Genomic DNA, 23,828 nt, shown 5'->3' with positions numbered 1-23,828 from the left:
TAAATAATAATCAACACAACACCGCAAGTGGTGTTTGTCATCTTAATGAATATTGTAGCAAGCTCGTTGCCACTGGGGACGACCGACAGGACACGGGGTTTTAGTGCAGGAACTCTTTTATTCAATCACCACACGTGCACAAGCAGAACCTTCTCCCTGCAGCAGCCCCTCTCTGGAGTGCAGCTGCTCCTTATGAAGGCAGGCAGGGTGGAGAGGTTGATTGGGCCCACCTGTGCCCAATCTGCTGAGCGTCTGCTCCTCCACCCTGCCACAAATATAAAGTCGGTAAACCTAAATCACTGAAATCAATTTCATTATATTGATTATATTTCTAATATCACTTTCACCAGAAAATTATTACTTGTGTTTTACAGTCACGTTATTTTATCAACACGTACTGACATAATGCATTTAAAATCCTTTCACACCTGTATTTGTGTTGTTGTCTGTTGTAAGTGGAGAAAAATTAGGCCCTCTTTCCAATGTTTTTTAAATGATTTCAAACGGTTTTTTGTCTCTATAAAAAAATTAGGTCAAATAACTGAAAAAGAATTATACTTAAAATGCCTTACTTTTTTGTTATTAATTGTATTTATGTTTACCTTATTGTTTGTGTGTATGTCTCTTGTTCATGATACCTCCCAAAATATGTTCTATTTTCCTATAATGTATTGTATTTCCTCCACAAGCAGTTTGTATAAATGTGAGTTTTTGTTTATAAATTGTATTCATTTAAAAGAAAAATGTTTTTCCATACCTGGCTAAATATCAAGTGGTGAAAAATGAAGCCCTCTTCCAATGTTTTTTAAATTATTTCAAACGTTTTTTGTCTCTATAAAAAAATTAGGTCAAATAACTCTGTGTTTTAGTTTATAAATTGTATTCAACAAAAAATAAATAAATAAAGAGAAAAAGTTTTTCCATGCAACTGTTTCCCTACTTTAAGCGATCTTCTATCTTTCCACTACTGTAGTAATACGCACGTCATGTCAACTGTAGGAAATGTAGTTCAGAAAAATACAACCTTTGACACAGAAACGCCAAACGGGGCCGTTCTGGACTCCAACTCCCATGATGCAACGCTGAGCCAGTATGTGCGCAGTTGTCGGCATGTCGTCGCCAGTAGCTTTAGCAGAGGGACATTGAATGACTTTGTACCGCGTCTTCGATATCGTAAAGAAAGTTGTGCGCTTGACAGGTCTGGATTAGTATCGGAGCTAATGGAGGCCCTCATACCTGTCATAAACAAACTACAAGATGTTTTTAACACGGTCGGTGCAGATATTATTCAGCTGCCGCAAATAGTTGTTGTGGGAACTCAGGTGAGGAACTAGCGGGCTGGTTAGCCTGCGCAAACTTGTTATCAATGTTTTCTTTCACCTTTGCAACAGTCTTTTCTTTCAGTTTCATCAAGTTTCAACCCTCATAAACACTTAAACTGACTTTACTATTATGTTTGTACTTTTTACTCGTGCACCATATCAACTGAGTGGACATTAATGGACATTAATCAATGTAATGTGGCTGTTTGATATTTATCTTAGACATAGAATTTCAATGTTTTTCTCCTTTAACTTTATTTCCTTTTTTTTCAAATCAGACGCCTGTATGGAAAAATAAAACCCAACACATTTTGCTGTGTAAACATACACTAATATTACAAGTTTATGAGTTATGTCTATGGTATGAGGTGTGACTCAACATGGACAACTTAGTAGGTTTTCTGTGGTGAATATTGACTACACTTTTCCTTTTGCAAGATTTTATGGTTTATTCTGTTATTTAGATGTAAAAGTATTTCCTTTTCACATAAAAGTCACAAACAAGTGAGCAGAAACTACTGTAAGTGCTGTAACTGTACAAGTCAGCAGCACCACCAACTATTAATGATTGTAGATTGTCACTAGGTCATTTTTTTGTCATTAGGCATCAGAATCAGAATCAGAAAGAAGTTTATTGCCAAGTAGTTTAACACACAAAATTAATTTGTTTTGGTGATTGGTGCAATACAAAAGAACAAATAATATATAAAAAAAAAATGTACAACATGTTTGTTTTAAAGAGCTGGAGTAATGATTCTGTACACAGGATGTGCGTTAAATGTGACGCATAAGGTCAGAAGTGGAGTCTTTACGTTAATTGTGTACACATCAGAGCCTAATTGGGTTAAAGTGGCAGTTTTTGTCTAAGGGATTTACTTCCACTGGTCATCTAATAGGATGAAACTGTCTCAGACGTGTTGGCCAGTGTCCGAGGTTGTTTTGAGTCACACGATGCAAGTCAAAGGATATTATAAAGGCCTAATCTGTTGTGTTTACTATTTTAGCACTGTATTGGTTGACATCAGGTGTTAAGTATTAGTAATTGTGTGTCTTTTCCTTGATTAGATCTAGTTGTATTACCGGTAATCTAGGAGGTTTACTTTCAAGATCATATTTTTAGCCATCATTTTTTTTTATCAATTTAGCAAAAATCTGTGAGCCAAGTCAGTGAGGTATTTCAGTCCATCAGATCTCATTGTGGGTGGATGTTGTGGACATCTTATAATGCATTATGAGAAATTCAGTGACAGAGAGTGGTGTGCTGAAGTTCTCCAGAGATCACAATGACTGCATTGAGTGCTGTGCCTGTCGCCTGGCAACAACTGAGCTGATTTTATCACATGCAGCGTCGGCAGGTAATACAGGTGAACGTTCTCATTATGGACAAAATTGCAGCCACACCAACTCATTGTCTGGGGTGTAGAGGCATCTATTCACAGCAACATGCCCACGTTCCGACTGTCTCTCGAGTCTTTTGTCTGCTCACATTGTCCAAAATCTGTGTGGACCTTCTGAAGTTCGGGGCATGAAGCCATGTCTTGGGTGAAAAACACATGGCTGCATTCCTGATCCTCCTGTTGTCTCTCTATTGGTGCAAAATCTTCCTCTTTAAGTCCTTGTGATCTCACAGTTTCCATAGGATAAGATTATTTGAACCTGTTCTCCTTGATCTCTGTCTTTCCTCTCCTTGACCTTTCCTCTTCAACTTACCTGGGTTTCAGGCATTAGTTGGTCCTTGAGAAGCTCAATCAGCTGCTCGTATTGTGAACAACATTCCCATGGTTTCAGTTATTCATTGTAACAGATATTTTAAAAAGTGTCAAAAATAACAGCATCCACCCCAGCTCTGGAAATTAAAAATAAATAAATGTCTTAACAGAAAAATCAATTTTAGTTGCATTTTATTAAAAAAAAAAGTTTTTGTTTTTTTGATATTTGCATGTTCATACAAACTTGGATCAAATTGAGTTGTTTTGTTGTTTGTTTCGTCTACAGAGCAGTGGCAAAAGTTCTGTTTTAGAGAGCCTGGTCGGCAAGGATATATTGCCCCGCGGCCACGGCATCGTCACTCGTCGCCCACTCATCCTGCAACTTGTTCACATTGACCCAGATGACCGCAGGAAAACTGGGGAAGAGAATGGTAACACCACTTAATTCTCCTTTTCTTTTCTGTGCTTTGATCATGCTGAAGTAATAGTCAGATAATGATATTTTTTTGTACACATTGCAGCACAGATGCACCATCAGATGAGCAGCAGCAGATTTTTGTTATAATACTTCTTTCACTGATTGGGGCTTAGTAACGGTTTAAGCAAAGGAAGACATTTTTAGGAAACTCTTTCTCTGAACATGAAACTTCTTCTCTTTTAGAGTATTTAAACCAGTAGTCACCAACCCTGGTCCTCGAGATCTACTGTCCTGCATGTTTTAGATCAGGGGTCACCAATCCTGGTCCTCGAGGGCCGGTGTCTTGCATGTTTTAGATGTTTCCCTGCTTTAACACACCTGATTCTAATTAATCATCGTCATCCAGGGCTGCACAATTCTGTTAATGACACAGTCACTTGTATCATGGTGCAATGAAGCAGGGAAACATCTAAAACCTGCAGGGACACCGGCCCTTGAGGACCAGGATTGGTGACCCCTGTTTTAGATGGTACCCTGCTTCAGCACACCGTGATACAAGGAGCGGCAACAACAAAACCGTCCAGACCTCGATAACAAGCTAATGAGGACCATTAATTAGAATCAGGTGTGCTGAGTCCGGGAAACATCCAAAACATGCAGGACAGTAGATGTCGAGGACCAGGGTTGGTGACCACTGATTTAAACAAATCTTAATTAATATTTGTAGAAAGTCTTCATTTTAATGAAGTGATTGCATTTTGTTGTAGAATCAAGTCTGATATCATCTGGTCCTCTATGAAAGGACAAGGGACTGAGATGTCCCAGCACCCTGATTTTATTTAATGCCGTTCACTGGGAATGACCTCAGAGTAACACTGCGTCACTGCAGACTCTCCTGCCGGACCTGCAAATAACCGAGCTAACCGTTTTGTCTCCTGTCGTCTCTCTTTAACTACAGCATCAAAGAGAAATGGACGCCTTTCAAGAGGTCTCCTTTTCCTTGTTCCTTGTCTTTATATCTTTTGTTGCATAATTCCCCACCCTCCCTCCACTACACCACATCTGTCCTGATGTTTTTTTGTGTGTCCCATCCTGCCTTATATGTCTAGCTGTCTAAAACCACAAGACTGCGTGGCTTATTTTCCTCTGTTTAGGCTTTCAGCTCCTTCTGTCCTTGTAGGATCATCTGTGTCAGTTGATGGAGTAAACTTATCGCTGTCAGAAAAAAGGTCATCTTAATCTGGCTTTCTTTTTTTAAAGTCATAAGTTCAATCATTCAAATTTGATCAAAAAGAATTACAAGTCTAGTTCCTCTAAATGATTAACAGACTCATCCTTATTGAATCTTGTGTCTTTAATATGTATTATTGTTTGATGTTATTTGACAACCCTATAGGATTTTGCCACCCCCTTTTTTCAGCTTTGCAAGTATTTTGCCTTCATTATTTGTTGTTTGAAAATCACAATTGTTTCTCAGATTTTCTTTCTTTTTAAAACTCTGAGGAGTTTTTCCACTTCATCTTTAACAGTAGAAAACAAAAGTTTCCCATGAGATATTAGTTAGGTGGTGTTTCTCTCAGGATGCTTTCACACTTTCAGTTAATTTAAAATAAACTTAAGTTTGTTTTTCCACTTGCTCCAGTTTGTTTCGTCTAGTGTCGCGACAGTATTTGCATTCTAGTAAGTACCAATACGACCTGACCAGATAAAGGGTGTTATCCAGCCAAGTTGTCAAGCCATGTAGTTAAATCTGTTGCTGTTCTGGTGAGAAGGCATGTACAGCCAACTTAGGACAAAATGCCTAAAAACACATGATTTGGGGTATTGGACATCTTTCTGCAGAATTAACACTTGGCTAAATCATGCATAGGCTTACAGTCCTCTGAGGATGAATTACAGACTAATGTGGAGTTTTGATGAGGATGTGGGGCCTGTTAGAAATGTATAGTCAGATTCACAATCCACAAAATGTCCTAATTTTATGTACCATTTAAGAAAAAAGTGAATAAAACAAAAGTTACACCTATATACTCAACAGAGTGTCTTCTTCCGGTACTTACTGTAGATTATTTTGTTTCTGTGGCATCCACATTTAATCACTAAGCTGGACATTCTCGCACGGCTTGAAGTGACACAGTTAGGTATCCTTGGATTTTTTTCACTGCATGAAAAGAAACTGAACCAAGCGGTAAATCTTGCAAGTTTACAAACTCAAGGGATTCGGAGCAGAGCCAGCGAGCTAAAGTGTGAAAGCATCCTAAGCAACTGTTCTCAAGGCCACAGCCGTCACACAGTCAGTAAACATCTGTCATCTGTGTATGTTTCTGCAGGCATCGATGGAGAGGAATGGGGCAAATTCCTGCACACCAAGAACAAGGTAGAGTTCCTATTTCCTCCACGAAGGTTTTCAGTATTACAACACTGTTTCCGGAAACGTCTGAATATTTCTGATTAACTTGTTTAAGGGAGGTTTCATACCTGTATTGACACATAGACATTTAATGAATAGCTGGAGGGGCTTGTTTTCTGGATTTGTGGTATGTCTAGATCTAGAAGATATGTAACCTGTAATGTGAGCAGGCATACACCCTTTGAGCTGCTAAAAATATCTTGATGGCTGTAGGGTAAATGTCTGCCAAGGTTGAGCTCCATGTACAATAGCTCTTAATCTTTGAATAAAGAAGTCTTAAGACACTAACCAGGACTTCTCTGGGTTTCTTGGTCAGACTTTCTCGTTGCATCACGTTTTAACAGGGTTTTTTTTTTTTTTTCTCCCTCTACCTTTATCGTCTGAATACCAGAAACTGTTACTTACATTGATGTTACCTGTGAATAAAGCTTAAGTAAATGTTCAAACTTCTTCCTCAGATCTACACCGACTTTGAGGAAATCAGACAAGAAATTGAAGCAGAAACAGAAAGAATGTCTGGAAATAACAAGGTATGCTAACTCCTATTCTTCTACATGAACAGTGGTCAGACAGGACATGATACGCATGGAGAAATGATCATTATCAACATCTTCCTGATGTTTTTTTTCCTTAGGGTATTAGTGATGAGCCCATTCACCTGAAAATCTTCTCCCCACATGTCGTGAACCTCACATTAGTGGATCTTCCTGGAATTACAAAGGTATTATTGGTTTCACTTTTGCTTTCTAATGTCCAGATTATACATTTACATGAACAAAGAACCACATCTTATTGCTATTTTTGGTCACACAGTACCATGTTGAAGTGAAAACATGTTTTAAAGTGTCTTAAAACATAGTTCTGAAACTGGAAGCCGACATGTACCCGTTGAAACAGGTACCGGTAGGAGATCAGCCCAAAGATATAGAGATCCAGATCAAAGAGCTGATTCTGAAATACATCTCCAACCCCAACTCCATCATCTTGGCCGTGACCGCTGCCAACACAGATATGGCGACCTCTGAGGCTCTCAAGGTCGCCCGTGAGGTCGACCTTGATGGTAAATTCTGGTCACGTGCTCTTTATGATCTTTGCCTCTGCATTGTGTTCGTCACTAGTTAAGCACGTTTTTCTGTTTAGGGAGGAGGACACTCGCGGTGGTGACCAAACTGGATCTCATGGACGCAGGCACAGATGCCATGGATGTGTTGATGGGCAGAGTCATTCCTGTCAAACTTGGTATCATAGGAATAGTTAACAGGTACGACTGCAGCATGTGCTTCTTAAATAAGCACAGCATGGAGGGAAAGTTGTAAGAACAACATGATCTAACAAGTGTTTTTTTTTTTTTTTGTACATTTTCTCAGGAGTCAGTTGGATATCAATCAAAAGAAATCAGTGGCTGATTCTATTCGTGATGAATATGCCTTCTTACAAAAGAAATACCCCTCCCTAGCAAACAGAAATGGAACTAAATATTTGGCAAGGACATTAAACAGGTATAGTAGATTATCATTTAACAAATCAAGTCTATGAATCAGTTACTATATTAAGTAAATCCTATTATCTTATCACCACAGGCTATTGATGCATCACATCAGAGACTGTCTTCCTGAGCTGAAGACGAGGATCAACGTGCTGGCTGCACAGTACCAGTCTTTGCTGAACAGTTATGGTGAGCCTGTGGACGACAAGAGTGCCACGTTGCTGCAGCTCATCACCAAGTTTGCTGCAGAGTACTGCAACACAATAGAGGGCACAGCCAAGTATATTGAAACAACTGAATTGTAAGTCAGGCAACTCCTGTACCTGCATATATTTCCATTCACCACTCAGGAATGCTGACACCATGATCGTCAAGCCTTCCTGCATTTCGATTTCATCTCTCTTCTTCAGATGCGGTGGAGCGAGAATCTGTTATATATTCCACGAGACGTTTGGTCGCACGTTAGAGTCTGTCGATCCTCTGGGCGGCCTGACGACCATCGATGTGCTGACAGCCATTAGAAATGCAACGGTGGGATTTCCGTTTCCTCTCTTTGTTTTAATCTTTGTTCTATCAGAAAGCTTTTTTGAAGACTGAAAGTGTACGTTCCTCCGACAGGGGCCGAGGCCTGCTCTGTTTGTGCCTGAGATTTCGTTTGAGTTGCTGGTAAAACGGCAGGTCAAACGTCTGGAGGAGCCCAGTCTGCGCTGCGTGGAGCTGGTTCATGAAGAGATGCAAAGAATCATCCAGCACTGCAGCAATTATAGCACGCAGGTAAGAAACAGGCCCCACATGTGCATAATTGGGCATCATCAGCAAACTGCGAAATCTCGTTAATATTTCTTGCTTATTAACTCTATATTATTCTAGGATTTATCCTGATTTGATTTATGGTAATATTGTTTGGGCAAATGCATACCCTTCCAGTCTTCATCAACTTTATTTAATGCAAAAACGATTTGTAAGACTGGCAACTTTTTCTAACTCTACGGAACCCTCTACTCCTTGGTTCAGAAAACTCAAAATTCTTTCAGTATATGACATAAATATTCATCAAATATGTGTGTTTTTATACAAATCTATATTTTTGCCTTTTTCTTTACCACTATCGTTTAGTATTTTTTTTACATATCATTCTCAAATACATTCATATAATACTAGACAGGTTAATCATCTTCATCTTCCTTTTTATAAAACTTAACACGGTCAGTTTTGCCTCAGATATAGCGGTGTACAAATATGGAACTCCAAATCTCACATTATCCAAAGCTCTGCTTCTCTAGAGATTTTTAAAAGAAATGTATCATCTCATTTAATTCACGTTTTAAAAAATGTCATAAGTTTTCTTTGTTGATTTTTTTTTTTTTTTGTTTGTTTTGTTGATTTTTTTGTGTGTTGATGATCTGTAATTATGTAGTCTAACCTTCTTTGTTTTTTGTTTATAGTCTTCGTCTTGTTGTGTTTTTGTTTTTGATTTTTTTGTAATTACTGTTTTACTTCCTAAATTGAGGGGAGGTCCGCTGCATAAGCCTGTTGGCTTTTTGACCTCTCCTGTCACATTTGTTTTACTATTTTGATTGCAAGTGCTACTTTTTATTGTGTGCAAACTAATAAAAAATAAATAAAAATAATAAAAAAATAAAAACCACTGGTGACTAAAGCACAGCAGCATTCACATGTCACAGCCATAATAATTCTGCTGATTGTTTTATCTCTGCAGGAGTTGTTGAGGTTTCCAAAGCTCCATGATGCCATAGTAGAAGTGGTCACCTCCCTTCTCAGGAGAAGACTACCAGTCACAAATGAAATGGTCAAAACGCGCTCCCATTTAAAAACCACTGAATATTAAAGGAAGTTACTGTCTGATCAGTTTATTCTCTTTATTTCTTTGCAGGTTCACAACCTGGTTGCTATCGAGCTGGCGTATATCAACACCAAACACCCTGACTTTGCAGATGCCTGTGGGCTCATGAACAATAACCTTGATGTAAGAAATCAACTTCTTCTCTTTTCATGCAGTTTTGCACCTGCAGAATAATCACAGTACGTTTTGACTGCAATCAAAAGGACTAAGCATTGATCATAGTGCGCATATCAGGGGCTTTGAAGCTCAAAGCGGCTAACAAAACGTATTTCTGAAAAAGAAAAATCTCTGCTCATTGTTCTTTGAACGTTGCTACATGTGTCGTACTTCTGTTTTGTAGGAGCAGAGACGTAGCAGACTCAGAGACCTGCCACCTGCTGTTCCCAGAGACAAGGTGGGGTCCATCTCTGCGAGAGATACCTTTGTTCCAGCCTTTGGAAGTTTTTCTTTGTTTCACTCCATCATCTCCTTTTTAAATCTACTACAATATTTCTCTCCAGATAACAGTTTTCCAGAGCTCATGTGCTCCCTTTTCCTGTAGCTCCTGCCAGTTTTCTTTCCATTCTTTACTTCTGTCTGTCTTCCTTTCAGTCCCTTAAAAGCCCCGGTGGGCAGTATTTCTATCCCACTGAACCTCCTGTCCTGGAGGGTGAGGCCACCAAGGTGTGTCCCGTTCCCTTACTGCCTGCATAGTCTGCATCTGACAACCCCCCACTCACACCTCAAAAACCTTCTCTCAGTCCTTAAAAATCAGGAATCGATTCCTGACACCATGCTGCAGATGTTTGCTTTTCTTTTTTTTTTTAGAACTACTTATCTGAGCCTTGACTATAGTCATATTAATTTCTAACCCATTTTGTTTCCTGCATGTTTACTAATTTGAGGTACAGTTGGTTGTCCTCCTAATGATTGGCAGTTAATCTCTAGCCCCAGTTATGTGAAGTATAATGAAACGATGCATTGTGGAAGTGTGGACTCTTTACCATTTTAGATTTAATACCAGTCACAGGAAGGGTTTCAAAAACTTCTATCCACCAGTTTTTATTCTTCAAAGTCAGAAAAATAAAAAACAACTGGATGAACTTCTTTGCAGTCAATTCAAAGAAGAATGCTGGAATGCTCCAGTTAAAAATCTGTCAGGGATGTTAAAGGGGACCTATTGTGGCATCTAATACCTATTTTAAACAGGCCTTGAATGTCTTAAAAACAAGCTTTTGATTGTTTTTGCTAAATAAATTAGAAATTCAGCCTCTGAGCCATGTCTTTATCATCCAATTCTCTAACCTCATTATCTATGAGGGATTCTGAGTGGGCGGGGCTATGATAATGAGGCTCTGTGCTGATTGGCTGCCTGAATGACGCGATACACCGCTACGAAAAAATGGTGGAAGCTCCGGCCGGCAGAGTTAGTTGTGGACGTGGTTTCACGCATCGGAGGCCAACCTATGTAAATCGCTCCATCGAAAGGGCTCATAGAAGCCACATCACACTGGATGGCTCATCCGGGCGGCTGTACAGACACTGCAGAATTTGGTTGCTTTCCTCCTTCTCTGAGTTGGCCGGCTGAGGGGAGACCACTTTTTATATGTTAAAGCAAGAAAAAACGTGTTTCTCATAATAGGTCCCCTTTAATTCAGCCTCTTCTCCGTGCCTTGTACACGTGTAGGACACGTTTCCCTGACGGACCTGTCCCCTTGTCTCCGTCTCCTTCTGCAGGCAGCGGCCAGCGGCTCCCAGAGCGCTCCTGCCGGCGAGCAGGTGGACGGTGGGACGGGTTCCTGGAGGGGCATGTTGAAGAGGGGGGAGGAAGGGGCGTCAGGTGACCGGGCCCCGCCCCAGGTCCTGCTTCCCCCAAGTCCCCAGAGAGGTCACGCTGTTAACCTGCTAGATGTGGTAGGTACCCTGCACCGGCAAAAACCGCTCTGCTCCTTTTATAGTAGTTTTAAACACAAAATAGTTCTGTTGTTTGTTTTACTCTAGCTGTCGTGTTTGAAACGTGCCGGGATCAAATCGCTTATCTGCACTGATAAAGTAGATATGTGTTTTTGTTACCAGCCTGTTCCAGTTTCCAGGAAGTTGTCTGCTCGGGAGCAGAGGGACTGTGAGGTTATCGAGAGACTCATCAAGTCGTATTTCCTTATCGTTAGGAAAAATATCCAAGACAGGTACATTTTTAGCCCCATTTCACATGATGCAAACAGTTAAACACCGATGCAGTTCTTTGGGATTAAAATAATATCAGTGAATCAAACAAATCCCTTGTTTACTGTGTCTTCCCTTGCATATTGATTGTTTGGCCTCAGCGTGCCGAAAGCAGTGATGCATTTCCTGGTGAACCACGTGAAGGACTGCCTGCAGAGCGAGCTGGTGGGTCAGTTATACAAGACGGCCCTGCTGAACGACCTGCTGACGGAGTCCGAGGACATGGCTCAGAGACGCAACGAGGCCGCCGACATGCTGAAGGTTTGAGCACCATAGTTCTGCAGCGCTGCAAAAAATGCAATTTGGCAATTTAACTCTCTTGATTTCCCTTCGAACCGGCAGCAGATATACAAAACTGTCATCATTTATAGTATTTTTTTTTTTTTTTAACTTTAATTTTTATTGAACATTTTCAAAAGAACAAACAAACAAAACAATTACAACAGTTGCGGCTACATGTGTCTATTATTAAATTACAATAGATCCAAGAGAGAGAGATATGAATAAGACAGATTTCAAGTATTCCCCACTGTGTCCCATCGGGTCCATTTCTCCCATTTAGTCAAAGAGACATTTTCCTTCATTCTAAGTCTATATGTCATTCTCTCCATGTTATGGACTTCTCTAATGATTTCTACCCATTCATTCACAGCTGGTGGTTCAACCTTATACCATCTTCTTGTTATTGTTTTTTTTACACGTGACCAGTAGTATTTTTATTAAATATCTGTCTTTGACCAGGACATAATGATTCAAGTTCCCAAGGTACATAACACTACATTCTTAAGGTATTTCATAACCCAGGATGTTCTTAATTATATCGTGTACGTTTTCCCAAAATGGGTTAAGTTTCTGACATCCCCAAAAAATGTGTGTATGATTCTCTTCCCTTACACCACATAAACGCCAACATGAGTGCTGGGAACGTGTTTGTTTACTTTTTAATTTGGGAGTTATGAAAAAGCGGGTTAGGTTTTTCCACCCGAATTCTCGCCATATTCTCGAATTTGTAGTTGTGTGTTGTATTTCACACATACTCTGCCACTCTACAGTAATGTTGGTCTTCAGCTCATTCAGAGTGGAGAAATCTTCTGAATCTCTTAAGTTTTGGTACAACACTGAAACTGCTTTCAGTTTGGTTTCATTGTATGTCTTGATCATTACATCGAGTACACCATTTAGATTTTTTACAGGTTGTATGTCCTTTATAAAGTAGTCACGTAGCTGTAGAAATCTGAAGTGGTCTCTATTTTCAAGGCCATAGTCCATTTTCAGCTCCTGGAAGCTCATTATGTGTCCATTCTTCATTAATTTACACATTGCTGTGAGCCCTTTCCTACTCCAGTCTCTGAAGTTGAAGTCATTTACATTTACTTAAAGCCGTCATAAGCAAACTAGCTCAACAATTTCACATCTCTTTTTAATTTGTGCTGTCTGACATAATCAAACCAGATATTCAGTGTGTGTAGAGTTATTGGATCCATCCCTTCTTGTAGTGATTTACAGTATATTTTTAAGTTCCTCAAGGGCATTTTAGTGGCCAGCACAAGCATTTACAATATCTATTTATTGCTACTTGACCAACACAAATGAATAAGCCACATCTACATAACAGAAATAGACTGCAGACTCCCATGTTTTATTTGATCTATAAACAGTATATTGTAGGTACAGAAAGCTGCAAAGGTGACACTTTTTCTTTCTTTTCTTCTTTTCTCTTCTCCGAGTACAGGCTTTGCAGAAAGCCAGCCAGGTGATAGCAGAGATCAGAGAAACCCACATGTGGTGAGGAGAACCTCTCTTGAGCCTCATCCCTCCAGGAACCTCATCTTCATGGACCATCCATCGGCAGGAAACCCCCCCCCCCCCCCCCCCATCCCGCCCACCTTACCAAGTCTTGCAGTATCGCCGACTGAAGCGACAACTTTATAAAGCACTGCTGTGGATATGTGTAAATCAAAAGTATAGTTTTAATCTACAGAACAAGGACTTGTACATAATGAAGGATGGTGTATTTTCTATCTTTCTTTATTAGCATTACTCACTCTCCTGTTCCTAGATTATATTTTTCTGAATGTAATTATAACACAAGGTATATAGATAATGTCATGCATCACCACTGTGTGGAGCCTTGCTGAGAAATGTCTACTTATATTTTAGATTTGAATTAAAGTTAGAAATGACAGAACCATATTAAGCATGTAGGCATTCTCTTTATTAGATCTTGATGCAATATATTTGCCGCAAATTTATTTCCAAAGAATTGAACTTGCTTTATTTAGATATTTCCTTATTTTTAAAGGCGTCATGTTCGATGTAGACCTGAAAGCAAGCTAAATCAGACACATTTGTTGCTGTTTTTGTATAAAAGTATTATTGTCCTGTGCTGTATGTTGGACGAATGTACACAGAAAAAGACGGTATGTACGTGGTTTACAGAGACGTATCAGCGAGGGTGCACTGACTTATTTATTGTTTTGAGCTCATGATGATATAGCCCAACACAACAGAACAAAGAACACAGTGACTGCAGAGGTGTGGGGCGGGGGCGGGCGCTGGCGCGACGTCTGCCTGGGCTCCGTTTGGCAGCAGCTTTACCTCAGCCGACCGCCCATCTTGCCCTTGCCACGGCCTTTGGCACTAGGAGACGAAAGAAGAGAGCAGTAAATGCTACAGTCAAGGATGAGTTGCAAAGAAATAAGTGCATAGGGGTTTGAATGTTGGAGCTGATGGTAAAAAGGAAAATCACAGTGAAGATATGCTCTTTTAATTGTTAGGGACACAATGAAATAATGAAATAAATCATATTTTTATGTGCAAAGATAAGAGGTGTCCTTTGTTATGGTGAAAGTGCACCGTTTAGATTAGGGGATGATGTCTCCCAATCCCAGATTCTTCCCTCCCAATATTGGAACAGGAAATGGGTTTTTTCACTCTCCGTGAGTTCTGTTCATCAATCGTCATATGTTTGATATGACAAGAAAAAGAGCCAGGTTCATTCTCATATACGACGAGTCATAAATATAAATCATAGCTTTAGATTTCCTAATGTGCTGACATTTTAAATCACATTTTTAATCACAATATTCCAGTTTGCGGCTCCCTCAAAATAAACACGATGATCAGTCATGGCTGGAAAGATGAAACTCAAGATGTGACTGAGGTGGAGATGATGAACAGAGGTGTCAAGTAACAAAGTACAAATACTTTGTTACCTTACTTAAGTAGAAATTTTGGTCTATACTTCACTGGAGTCATTATTTTTCAGATGACATTTTACTTTTACTTCTTACATTTTCACGCAATTATCTGTACTTTTTACTCCTTACATTTTAAAAACAGCCTCGTTACTCTTTCATTTCGGCCTTTAAAAAAAAACTATCCAGTTAAATTGCTCCATCCGGATAGAGTGAATTTGGTTGTGGTTGTTTCAGATGTTCTTGTCCAGTTTTGTTCTTACATCCGTTCCCTCAGATTCCTGCAACTAAACTTGGATGTACATTCCAATAAAGGTTAGGATAAATGATAACATGAAGTTTGACTTTTTGCACCATTACAATACTTATAGGCAACTACTCATATCTCCTGCTCTCTGAAACACATGTTAATGCTCAATAGTACACACATATGGTTCTTTAATATATTTGCATTATACTAAGATACATTCATTTTCAATGGCTTTTGTCCTTAATGGCTTCTTTCCCCCTTACATTACTTTTACTTTTATACTTTAAGTAGTTTTGAAACCAGTACTTTTATACTTTTACTTGAGTAAAAAACTTGAGTTCATACTTCAACTTCTACAGGAGTATTTTTAAACTCTAGTATCTATACTTCTACCTGAGTAATGAATGTGAATACTTTTGACACCTCTGATGATGAATGAAGTTCAGAGGGATGCATTAATATTTTAGCCTTCGCTAAAAGTACCCTAACGACTCCTTTCTGATGCATTCCACGTTTCAGTTGTCAACAAAGGCTGAACTGAATTTCAGATGGTCTCATCTGAATTGATTGACAGTTGCATACGTACCTTTGGTGGTCTTGAACTCGAGCAAGAAGCTGGTTGATCTGCAAACACAAACATCTATATAAATATATTTTTTTAAGTGCAGGACACCATGCAAGTACAGAAGAGGTTTCCAACTCGAATCTTGTTGACCCAAAACAACTTTTTAACTGAAACATTATTTTTAAAGTGGATGTGTTGATCAAAAAACACATTTATCACACTAATTCATATATTTTTGGTGTCTTAAGAGACACCAATCAAAAACTGATGTAACACGACTATGTCACTTCGGGGCCAAGTAGGTCTGAAAATGTGACACTGTGGGGAGCTGTTGAGCTCTGCAAGGATCAGTGACATCCCGACAGCCATCTTTAACTGCACCAATCTTCACATCATGCAGAGATTGCCATTTCTCATTAGTGGGTCGCACAAACTCCAAGAAAAGGAAAAAAGAAAAAAAGAGGGAAGTGGATCAGACTGGGGTGTCTGACCCTGCCCCTTAAAATCAGCTGCCATCAACAGCTGTTAAAGACTGAAAAGGTAGCTGACCTCTGGAAATTGTGTCAGCATGTTAAAAAGGTAATATAAATAAATGCATAATACGTCTCCTATAACCAGAGGTGTCAAGTAACAAAGTACAAATACTTTGTTACCTTACTTAAGTAGAAATTTTGGTTATCTATACTTCACTGGAGTAATTATTTTTCAGACGACTTTTTACTTTTACTCCTTACATTTTCACGCAATTATCTGTACTTTTTACTCCTTACATTTTAAAAACAGCCTTGTTACTCTATTTCATTTCGGCCTTTAAAAAAAAACTATCCAGTTAAATTGCTCCATCCGGATAGAGTGAATTTGGTTGTGGTTGTTTCAGATGTTCTTGTCCAGTTTTGTTCTTACATCCGTTCCCTCAGATTCCTGCAACTAAACTTAGATGTACATTCCAATAAAGGTTAGGATAAATGATAACATGCCTCTGAAGTTTGACTTTTTGCACCATTACAATACGTATAGGCAACTAGTCATCATATCTTCTGCTCTCTGAAACACACGTTAATGCTCAATAGTACACATATATGGTTCTTTAATATATTTGCATTATACTAAGATGCATTCATTTTCAATGGCTTTTGTCCTTAATGGCTTTTTTCCCCTTACATTACTTTTACTTTTATACTTTAAGTAGTTTTGAAACCAGTACTTTTATACTTTTACTTGAGTAAAAAACTTGAGTTGATACTTCAACTTCTACAGGAGTATGTTAAAACTCTAGTATATATAATTCTACCTGAGTAATGAATGTGAATACTTTTGACACCTCTGCCTATAACTGAGCTGAAATATAGTAGAAATACAATAAGACTTAAGTAGCCATGTCCAGCCATTAGAAGGCTGCAGGAAGTTTTTAAAACCAAGTGCAGGACTTGTGCTCCAGTTCATGGAAGTCTTCTGATGTTTCTAACGTGCTCTGGTCTCTGTTTTTCTATCCATTGTAGAAGATTGCAGAAAAATGGAGGTTGTGGGACTTACATCATACTTCTGTCTTTTAAGCTTCTCACTGAGGTCGAATTTCTCCGCCTCCAGCCCCATCAGCGACTGCCACATTTCACTAGCCTTCTCCCTAAACACAGACAGGACATTGTCGTCAGGTCAGTAGGAGACGTCAGGCCTGAAGCAGACGGCAGGTTTGTGTCGTACTCAGTACTCGAGTTGTACAAAGAAATCAGGGGGGATGGTGGATTTTATCATATGGGGACAGATAATTTGTGCTGATTACTAATAATATAATATATTACAAATAATAGCACTGACCAAAACACCTGCAGAAATACTGCAGGAATGACATAGCAGCAGTTAAATGCAGCCTTCTGTAAGCTTTAAATATCCACTGGGCTTACATCAAATACATCAAAACACAAAAATAAAACAGTTTTCTGAACTTATCAATATGACTCTGTCCTTCACAGGATAAGTAAAATGGATCACTGCAAAAACTCAAAATAAGAATATTTGTCCTATTTCTAGTTAAAATGTCTCATTTTAGTAAAAAAAAAATCTTATTACACTTAAAACAAGACTCATCACTGGAAAAAACAACAATTTTCACCTGTTTCAGGTAGATTTTCACTTGAAATAAGTAGAAAAATCTGCCAGTGGAACAAGATTTCTTTGCTTGTAATAAGAAGATAAATCTTGTCCCACTGGCAGATATTTCTACTTATTTCAAGTGAAAATTTACTTGAAACAGGTGAAAATTGTCAAATAAGTTATTTTTCTGGTGTTATTTTTCTGGTGATGACTCTAAATGTTGAAATAGCAGTAAAACCACATTCATTGATGAAATGACATAAGGGATGAAAAGGGGGGATGGCAGTTTTACAGGGGGGATGATTTTGACTGTTTTTATTTCAGGGGGGGATGCCATCCCCCCTCAACTCCAGTACTGGTCATACTTGAGTTTATCCTCGGTGAGATGATCGATGGTGAGAGGCTTCCTGCGCTCAGCCAGGATCTTCTTCTTCTTCTCTCTCTCAGTTTGTTTCTTGGCTCCTCTCTTCTCTCCGCCACCCTGTATTGTTCAAATAAAGGACAAACATACGTCAATCTGCATGTCGAAAGAGATGTTTTATTTTCATTTTTGCCAAAAGCACCGACTTTCTGTCCAGCGGTGTACTGTGCAGTCATGTTTGTGAGGGCCTTCTTCTTCTTGGCATCGTCGTCGTGCTTCCTACGTTGCTCCTCCTGCTCTTTACGCTCTTTCTCTTCCTGTGTGCAGAAAAAGGGGATTGTTTTCTCTTACTGGTGTCTGGTTTACAGAGGTGTCAAGTAACGAAGTACAAATACTTTGTTACCTTACTTAAGTAGAAATTTTGGTTATCTATACTTCACTGGAGTAATTATTTTTCAGATGACTTTTTACTTTTACTCCTTACATTTTCACGCAATTATCTGTACTTTTTACTCCTTACATTTTAAAAACAGCCTCATTACTTTCAATTTCATTTCGGCCTTTAAAAAAAAAACTATCCAGTTAAATTGCTCCAACCGGATAGAGTGAATTTGGTTGTGGTTGTGGCAGATGTTCTTGTCCAGTTTTGTTCTTACAGATTCCTGTAACTAAACTTGGATGCACATTCCAATAAACATTAGGATAAATGATGACATGCCTCTGAAGTTTGACTTTTTGCACCATTACAATACTTATAGCCAACTAGTCATCATATCTTCTGCTCTCTGAAACACATGTTAATGCTCAATAGTACACATGGTTCTTTAATATATTTGCATTATACTAAGATGCATTCATTTTCAATGGCTTTTGTCCTTAATGGCTTTTTTCCCACTTACATTACTTTTACTTTTATACTTTAAGTAGTTTTGAAACCAGTACTTTTATACTTTTACTTGAGTAAAAAACTTGAGTTGATACTTCAACTTCTACAGGAGTATTTTTAAACTCTAGTATCTATAATTCTACCTGAGTAATTAATGTGAATACTTTTGACACCTCTGCTGGTTTAGCAGCAGAAGTGTGAGGAAATGACCTAAGGTGCTCACCGCCAGCCTGGCCTGCCTCTCCTTCTCTCTCTCTGCTCTGACCCTCTGCTGCTCGGCTCTTTCAGCACGACGCTTTTCCTGAAAACACAAAAACATACCGTTAGTGTTCATTCCGAGCGCTCGGAGACACAGTAACTGAGACTGAGACTTGCATCCTCACAATCCTGTTAACAAGGGCAATGAGGTCTTCCTCCTCCTTCTTCCTCTGGATGAAGTGAGCCTCAATAAGAGACTGCAGCTCGGCCAGATCCTTCTCCTGACGCTTCCTGCTCATCTCCTGCCATCAGAAACGCACGTTTCTGAAGTTTCTAACGATCATACATTGTCAAATGTTTGTTGAATCAGGTGCAAACAGATGTTTCCAGAGCAAGGCTTTTAAGCCATACTCACATCAAAGTCCACTTTTTCACCATCAGGGATCTTCGGGGCCGAAATATTTGTCATAAACCTGCAGATGTCAGGAGTTTATTAAACTACACACCATCATTGAGGTTCTGTGTTAACTGCATAAGTAAAAAGGGGCTAAGACACTTACTTGGGCTTGGGCTTTGATCCATCTAGAGCAGGGGAAAAAGTGATAAATATACTGATAAGTGAGTGAAATACTAGTTACAGTCATAAGAAAGGATAGAAGTCTTTGAATCGTTGCCCCATCCAGAGGAAATTCCCACATGATAAAAAGTGACCCTTTGTAGTCACTCTGGGACGTTACTATCACAACTTCAAATCTTTAAATGTACACCACAAAAACTAATTTCTAAAAAAGTCAAAAAGCCTTGATTTGAGCAAATTTGAATATTATTTGATACTGTTTTGGTATAGATAGTTTTTCTTCACCCATTGGCAAAGATATTACTGCTTTAAATAAGAGGATTTTGCAGAGATGTATGGAATATTAGGCTTATTTCTGGAGGTGCTGGTTTTTTGCATTGAATGACAGATTCCAAATTTATTGCCAGTAATTAGAACCTAATCAGGGAGTTCCAGGTCTATTTATGCCTTTAACGTCAAGGACCTGATGGTCTCTTTGGTGCAGAGATATGAGGTATTATGAGGATCAAAAAAAGCAGTTTGAGGCCTTAAGAAAAAAGGTTTGCTTCACTTGATGCAGAAAAATTTCTCCAAACCCTTAAAAATACTATGTCACATGGTTTTCAAGAAAACTCTTGGAGCTGTTTGTGTCCAAGTGGATTTTAAATGGTCAAATAGACTGCACAAATTAAGAAGCACGTCACTGCTGTTTAAAATGAGAATTAGAGAAAAACTACAGTTTGTTAATTAATGTATACGGTAGCACGAGACAAGAGCCATCTGGCTGGTAAAGTATACAATTTGACACAAATCAAAAGCATTTCTCCTGAAGGCAAACTCCATACCAACTGCCAAGCACGGTGGAGGGAGCGCTATGGTTAGGGAGCTGCTTAGCCATCACAGGGACAAAACAAGTCACTGATTCAGTCTCAAATGTGACAATGTATGGCCAATGTAAAGTTAGCTGGGCTGTTGAAGTTGAATTTAGTCGTGGAAGTGAACCTTTCAGAGACCAGCAATGAGTTCGTCAAGGTACTGTATGGCTAATTAAGAAGAAACGGGGGATCATGGAATGAGCCTGATTTGAATCTCATAAATTGTTTTACGGCAGTGGCAGAGGAGTGGAGATCTTTCATGGTGATTTGAAACAATTAAGAAATTTGCAGGATTGAGAAAGTTGATTCCAGTGAAAGAGGGAAACTATTCAAACATCAACAACAGGCTATTCCTGGTGCTAATGATGCTAAAATCTTGTGTCTGAGGTTGAAGCCGCAGAAGAATATCACATCATTCTAATTGAAAAATAATAAAATAAGAAAGTTATTTTCTTACCTTCTCCCTCCCTTCAGGACAGTAGTATAAAGAAAGGAATAAAATAGATGCAGTTAATGAACAAAATAATTTTGACAAATAATCATTAACTAAAATGAGCATTTATTCAAGCAATGGCCAAGTGTTGCATTTGTTATGTGAAGAAAGGAAAGAATAAAATTGATGACGTACTGCTCCTCCATGACTTCCTCCGTGTCCGACATGTTGATACAGTTGAATTCTGTAAAATTGATCCCCATCATACTATGTTTACACTTACTGACATTTCTGATCTGATAGATCTGATTTTCTGATAGAAAATTGAAAAGAAAGTTCACACTATGTACAAAAAGTGTCAGTATTGGACCAATTATCTCTGCAAGGTTATTGTGGCAGCGCTGAAAAATAGATATTCACAATGTCAATCACATCAATACAGGTAAGATGCCGTAAAATAATCCTAATCAGAAAATCCTTTATAGATCCTCAGCCCCAGAGAATAAATTCAAGATATAATGGAAAACATGTCAATTCTGATGTTTGTAAATTGTGAAATTACTGAGGCTGAAAAAGTATTTTGATACTGTTCTTAAATGACCTGACATGCAAACTAGTATGCAGGGTAACAGGTGGTTGTTACTTCAGTTGCAAGGTTAAATGAAGTGAAAAAACACACACAAACACAGTAGTGTAACTGTAAAACACAAAGTTAGATTTAACTACAACTTTGGACCCCAGCACAGGTTTTGAGTAAAAGAGCTTGGTTGCCTTCCATCCCTGTCAATTACGCTTAATTTGTTCATATACGTTGTGTCAGGAGATGGAATATGAACCAGAAATATTAGAAAAGAAATGCAAAGAAACCACACAAAATGTTATTTATTGATCTATGTGTCCAACAGTGCCACACATGAACAGTTATGAAGCATTTATGAATCACGGTCTGGAAAATAAAGACATTAAAAAGAAACTGCAACAATGCTTTGGTGAATGAGGCTGCAAAGTATCTCAGTTAGACTCCAAATGAGGCCGTAAATAATGTCAGCAGGCAGAAAGCAAAATACTTTGACAGAGTGGAATTTCTGCCGACTGATCTTCAATGAAGATTACAATATAAAAAACAGAAAAATCTGGAATAATTTTCATTGAGCAGTTCAGTTTTCTGTTAGGGGTAAACAATGTTTTGTTGTTATTTTTTTTTCTTCTATTTTGTTATTTTTGTTCTTGAGTTGCTTATATAGTAATGTCCTTACCTGTGACCCTGACAAGAGACGAGCAGCAGACTTCAGCTCCTTGAGCTCCACAAGCAGGTTGAGCATCAAGGATACAAGGGCCAGCCCTTTTTTACTCATGTGACAGCAGCAACCTATGGCTGACCGGGCTATTGTTAGGCAGCTGGACATCAGAGCGCTGTCCCTAAAACCCTCACAAATACACACGTGCACAAACTAATACTCCACAGGTAGAGTCCGGCCTCTGAAATATCACCTATCCATTCAAGCTTTCATTGCAACTCAGGTTTAAGACGGCAACATTTACGTCAGTATAATAAAGGAAGGCAACCAAAACACTTCTTTTTTTTAAATCTTTTTTATTGCAGATATCAGTCAAATTAAACACTTCAAACAAAGCACTCAACCACAAAAAAGTAGATAGTTCACAATAGAGTTTGGCAGGATGTGATCTATGAGCACTGCTAACAAATAATGTCTATTTAGTATTAATTACAGGCTTAAAGAGACAGAGAGCATGTTGTTTGTTGGTGCTGATGACAGACAAGCAACAACCATCACCTGCTTGTTAAATACAGCAGCTTTCCATTAGCTCAATAGTTTCTGCTCTAGTCACACTACTAATCATAGACTATGTTGGTGGAACTATTACAACATGATGTGATGCTTAACTGGTACAACCATAGATGTTAACAAACCAAGATGATTGTCACAGAATTGTCATTATCTCCTGGTCCCAGATCGCAGACTCTCCTAAAATAGTCCTTTTGTTAATTTTGTTATTGATATACTTCATATAAAACATCACATGCACAGGTATAACTGCTTAGTTAAACATCTCGTAGGAAATACTAAGTTTAGTTCAGATGTCCTGCAAATGTAACGTCAGACTGAGGTTGTATTAGATTTTATTAGGTACTTGTGATACTTAAACCTGGTGACCTTTCCTTAGAAATAAATGCAAAATACAGCTATCATAGAAATATCAATATCAATGCCTGCTTTTGCTTACAAACATAAGTGTTAAGCACATACAAATGTTAATCTGATGATTACATAGGATGAAAGTTGCAAGATTATTTAAATTAAGACTCATTGCAGAACATAAAAGTCATGTTTTAGCATGAAGTGGTGAAGCACCCTCTCCCGTCCACTGAGAAGCCCAAAGTTGTTCTTGTTATTGCCTTAAAATTGATGGATTAACATATTTGTAATTGATTACTCAACCCAGAAATATTTAAACACAATATTTATTAAAGGGGTAGCCTATAACTGATAGATAATGGCAGGTTAACAGAAAGTGAGACCAACTTTGAGAAAAATAACAACTGTAAACAGGCTAGTCACTCAACTTCCAGCTGATGGCTGTTATTGTCGAAAAAACCAGCTTGAAGTAAAACAAAGCTAAAATGTTCCCTGCGTTATAGGAAAATAGTATCTAAACTACAATACCTCAATGGATTATGGGACATGTCAATGTAATTTGAAAGCAAAGTAACATTTACATATCAAAACAGGCTCCACAAATGTGTTAAATCTTCTGTCAGTGGAAAAACAGTGTGTTAGAAAATAATTTAATGCCATTTTCACAATCTTTTTAATTTTTTTATATTGATATAATTGCATTAAGTACGTGTTTGTAGGTGAAATGTTGCCTGCATTGAAAGCAGTGACAGCACAGAATCAAGCAGGAATTCTGGAGAGGAGCTGCACTAAAAGTTATTCAAAATAAGAGCCACAGAAGATGTATTTTTCAGCATCTAAAACGGC

At 38.5% G+C, this 23,828-nt stretch overlaps 2 protein-coding genes across 4 annotated transcripts; one reads left to right on the top strand and one right to left on the bottom strand.

Annotated features, from left to right (window-relative positions):
- Positions 1-1,107: 1,107 nt before the first annotated feature.
- On the top strand, positions 1,108-14,409 carry dnm1l (dynamin 1-like). Of its 3 annotated transcripts, XM_061721040.1 has the most exons (20): positions 1,108-1,322; positions 3,318-3,462; positions 4,408-4,437; positions 5,780-5,826; positions 6,318-6,389; positions 6,494-6,580; positions 6,757-6,919; positions 7,000-7,120; positions 7,227-7,358; positions 7,440-7,646; positions 7,756-7,876; positions 7,964-8,119; positions 9,066-9,155; positions 9,240-9,332; positions 9,550-9,603; positions 9,801-9,872; positions 10,926-11,102; positions 11,265-11,374; positions 11,513-11,672; positions 13,144-14,409. In XM_061721040.1, the coding sequence occupies exons 1-20, from the start codon at positions 1,221-1,223 to the stop codon at positions 13,198-13,200; spliced, it is 2,196 nt and encodes a 731-aa protein (XP_061577024.1). In that variant the 5' UTR covers positions 1,108-1,220; the 3' UTR covers positions 13,201-14,409. The 3 variants fall into 3 exon arrangements, with proteins under 3 accessions (XP_061577024.1, XP_061577025.1, XP_061577026.1); XM_061721041.1 differs by lacking the exon at positions 4,408-4,437 and having other exon boundaries at positions 13,144-14,408; XM_061721042.1 differs by lacking the exon at positions 9,801-9,872 and having other exon boundaries at positions 13,144-14,408.
- On the bottom strand, positions 13,605-19,606 carry tnnt2d (troponin T2d, cardiac). The gene is made up of 9 exons (XM_061721043.1): positions 19,520-19,606; positions 19,375-19,432; positions 19,145-19,261; positions 18,985-19,062; positions 18,082-18,192; positions 17,880-17,995; positions 16,957-17,047; positions 15,445-15,482; positions 13,605-14,051 (listed from the first exon to the last, which is right to left on the bottom strand). Exons 2-9 carry the CDS (start codon positions 19,426-19,428, stop codon positions 14,006-14,008), a joined length of 651 nt encoding a protein of 216 aa, XP_061577027.1. The 5' UTR covers positions 19,429-19,432; positions 19,520-19,606; the 3' UTR covers positions 13,605-14,005.
- Positions 19,607-23,828: the final 4,222 nt, after the last annotated feature.

The sequence above is a fragment of the Cololabis saira genome, chromosome 5 (assembly GCF_033807715.1).
Source record: "Cololabis saira isolate AMF1-May2022 chromosome 5, fColSai1.1, whole genome shotgun sequence".
NCBI lineage: Eukaryota > Metazoa > Chordata > Actinopteri > Beloniformes > Belonidae > Cololabis > Cololabis saira.
This window is presented reverse-complemented; position numbering and strand designations above follow the sequence as displayed.

Coding starts and splice junctions, on each gene's coding strand:
- dnm1l (XM_061721040.1), top strand. CDS start 1,221: ATGGAGGCCCTCATACCTGTCATAAACAAACTACAAGATGTTTTTAAC. Junction 3,463..4,407: donor GAAAACTGGGGAAGAGAATG/GTAACACCACTT, acceptor CTTTAACTACAG/CATCAAAGAGAAATGGACGC. Junction 9,604..9,800: donor CTGCTGTTCCCAGAGACAAG/GTGGGGTCCATC, acceptor TCTTCCTTTCAG/TCCCTTAAAAGCCCCGGTGG.
- tnnt2d (XM_061721043.1), bottom strand. CDS start 19,428: ATGACAAATATTTCGGCCCCGAAGATCCCTGATGGTGAAAAAGTGGAC. Junction 19,063..19,144: donor TTGCCCTTGTTAACAGGATT/GTGAGGATGCAA, acceptor TTGTGTTTTCAG/GAAAAGCGTCGTGCTGAAAG. Junction 14,052..15,444: donor CGAGTTCAAGACCACCAAAG/GTACGTATGCAA, acceptor TTCGTCTCCTAG/TGCCAAAGGCCGTGGCAAGG.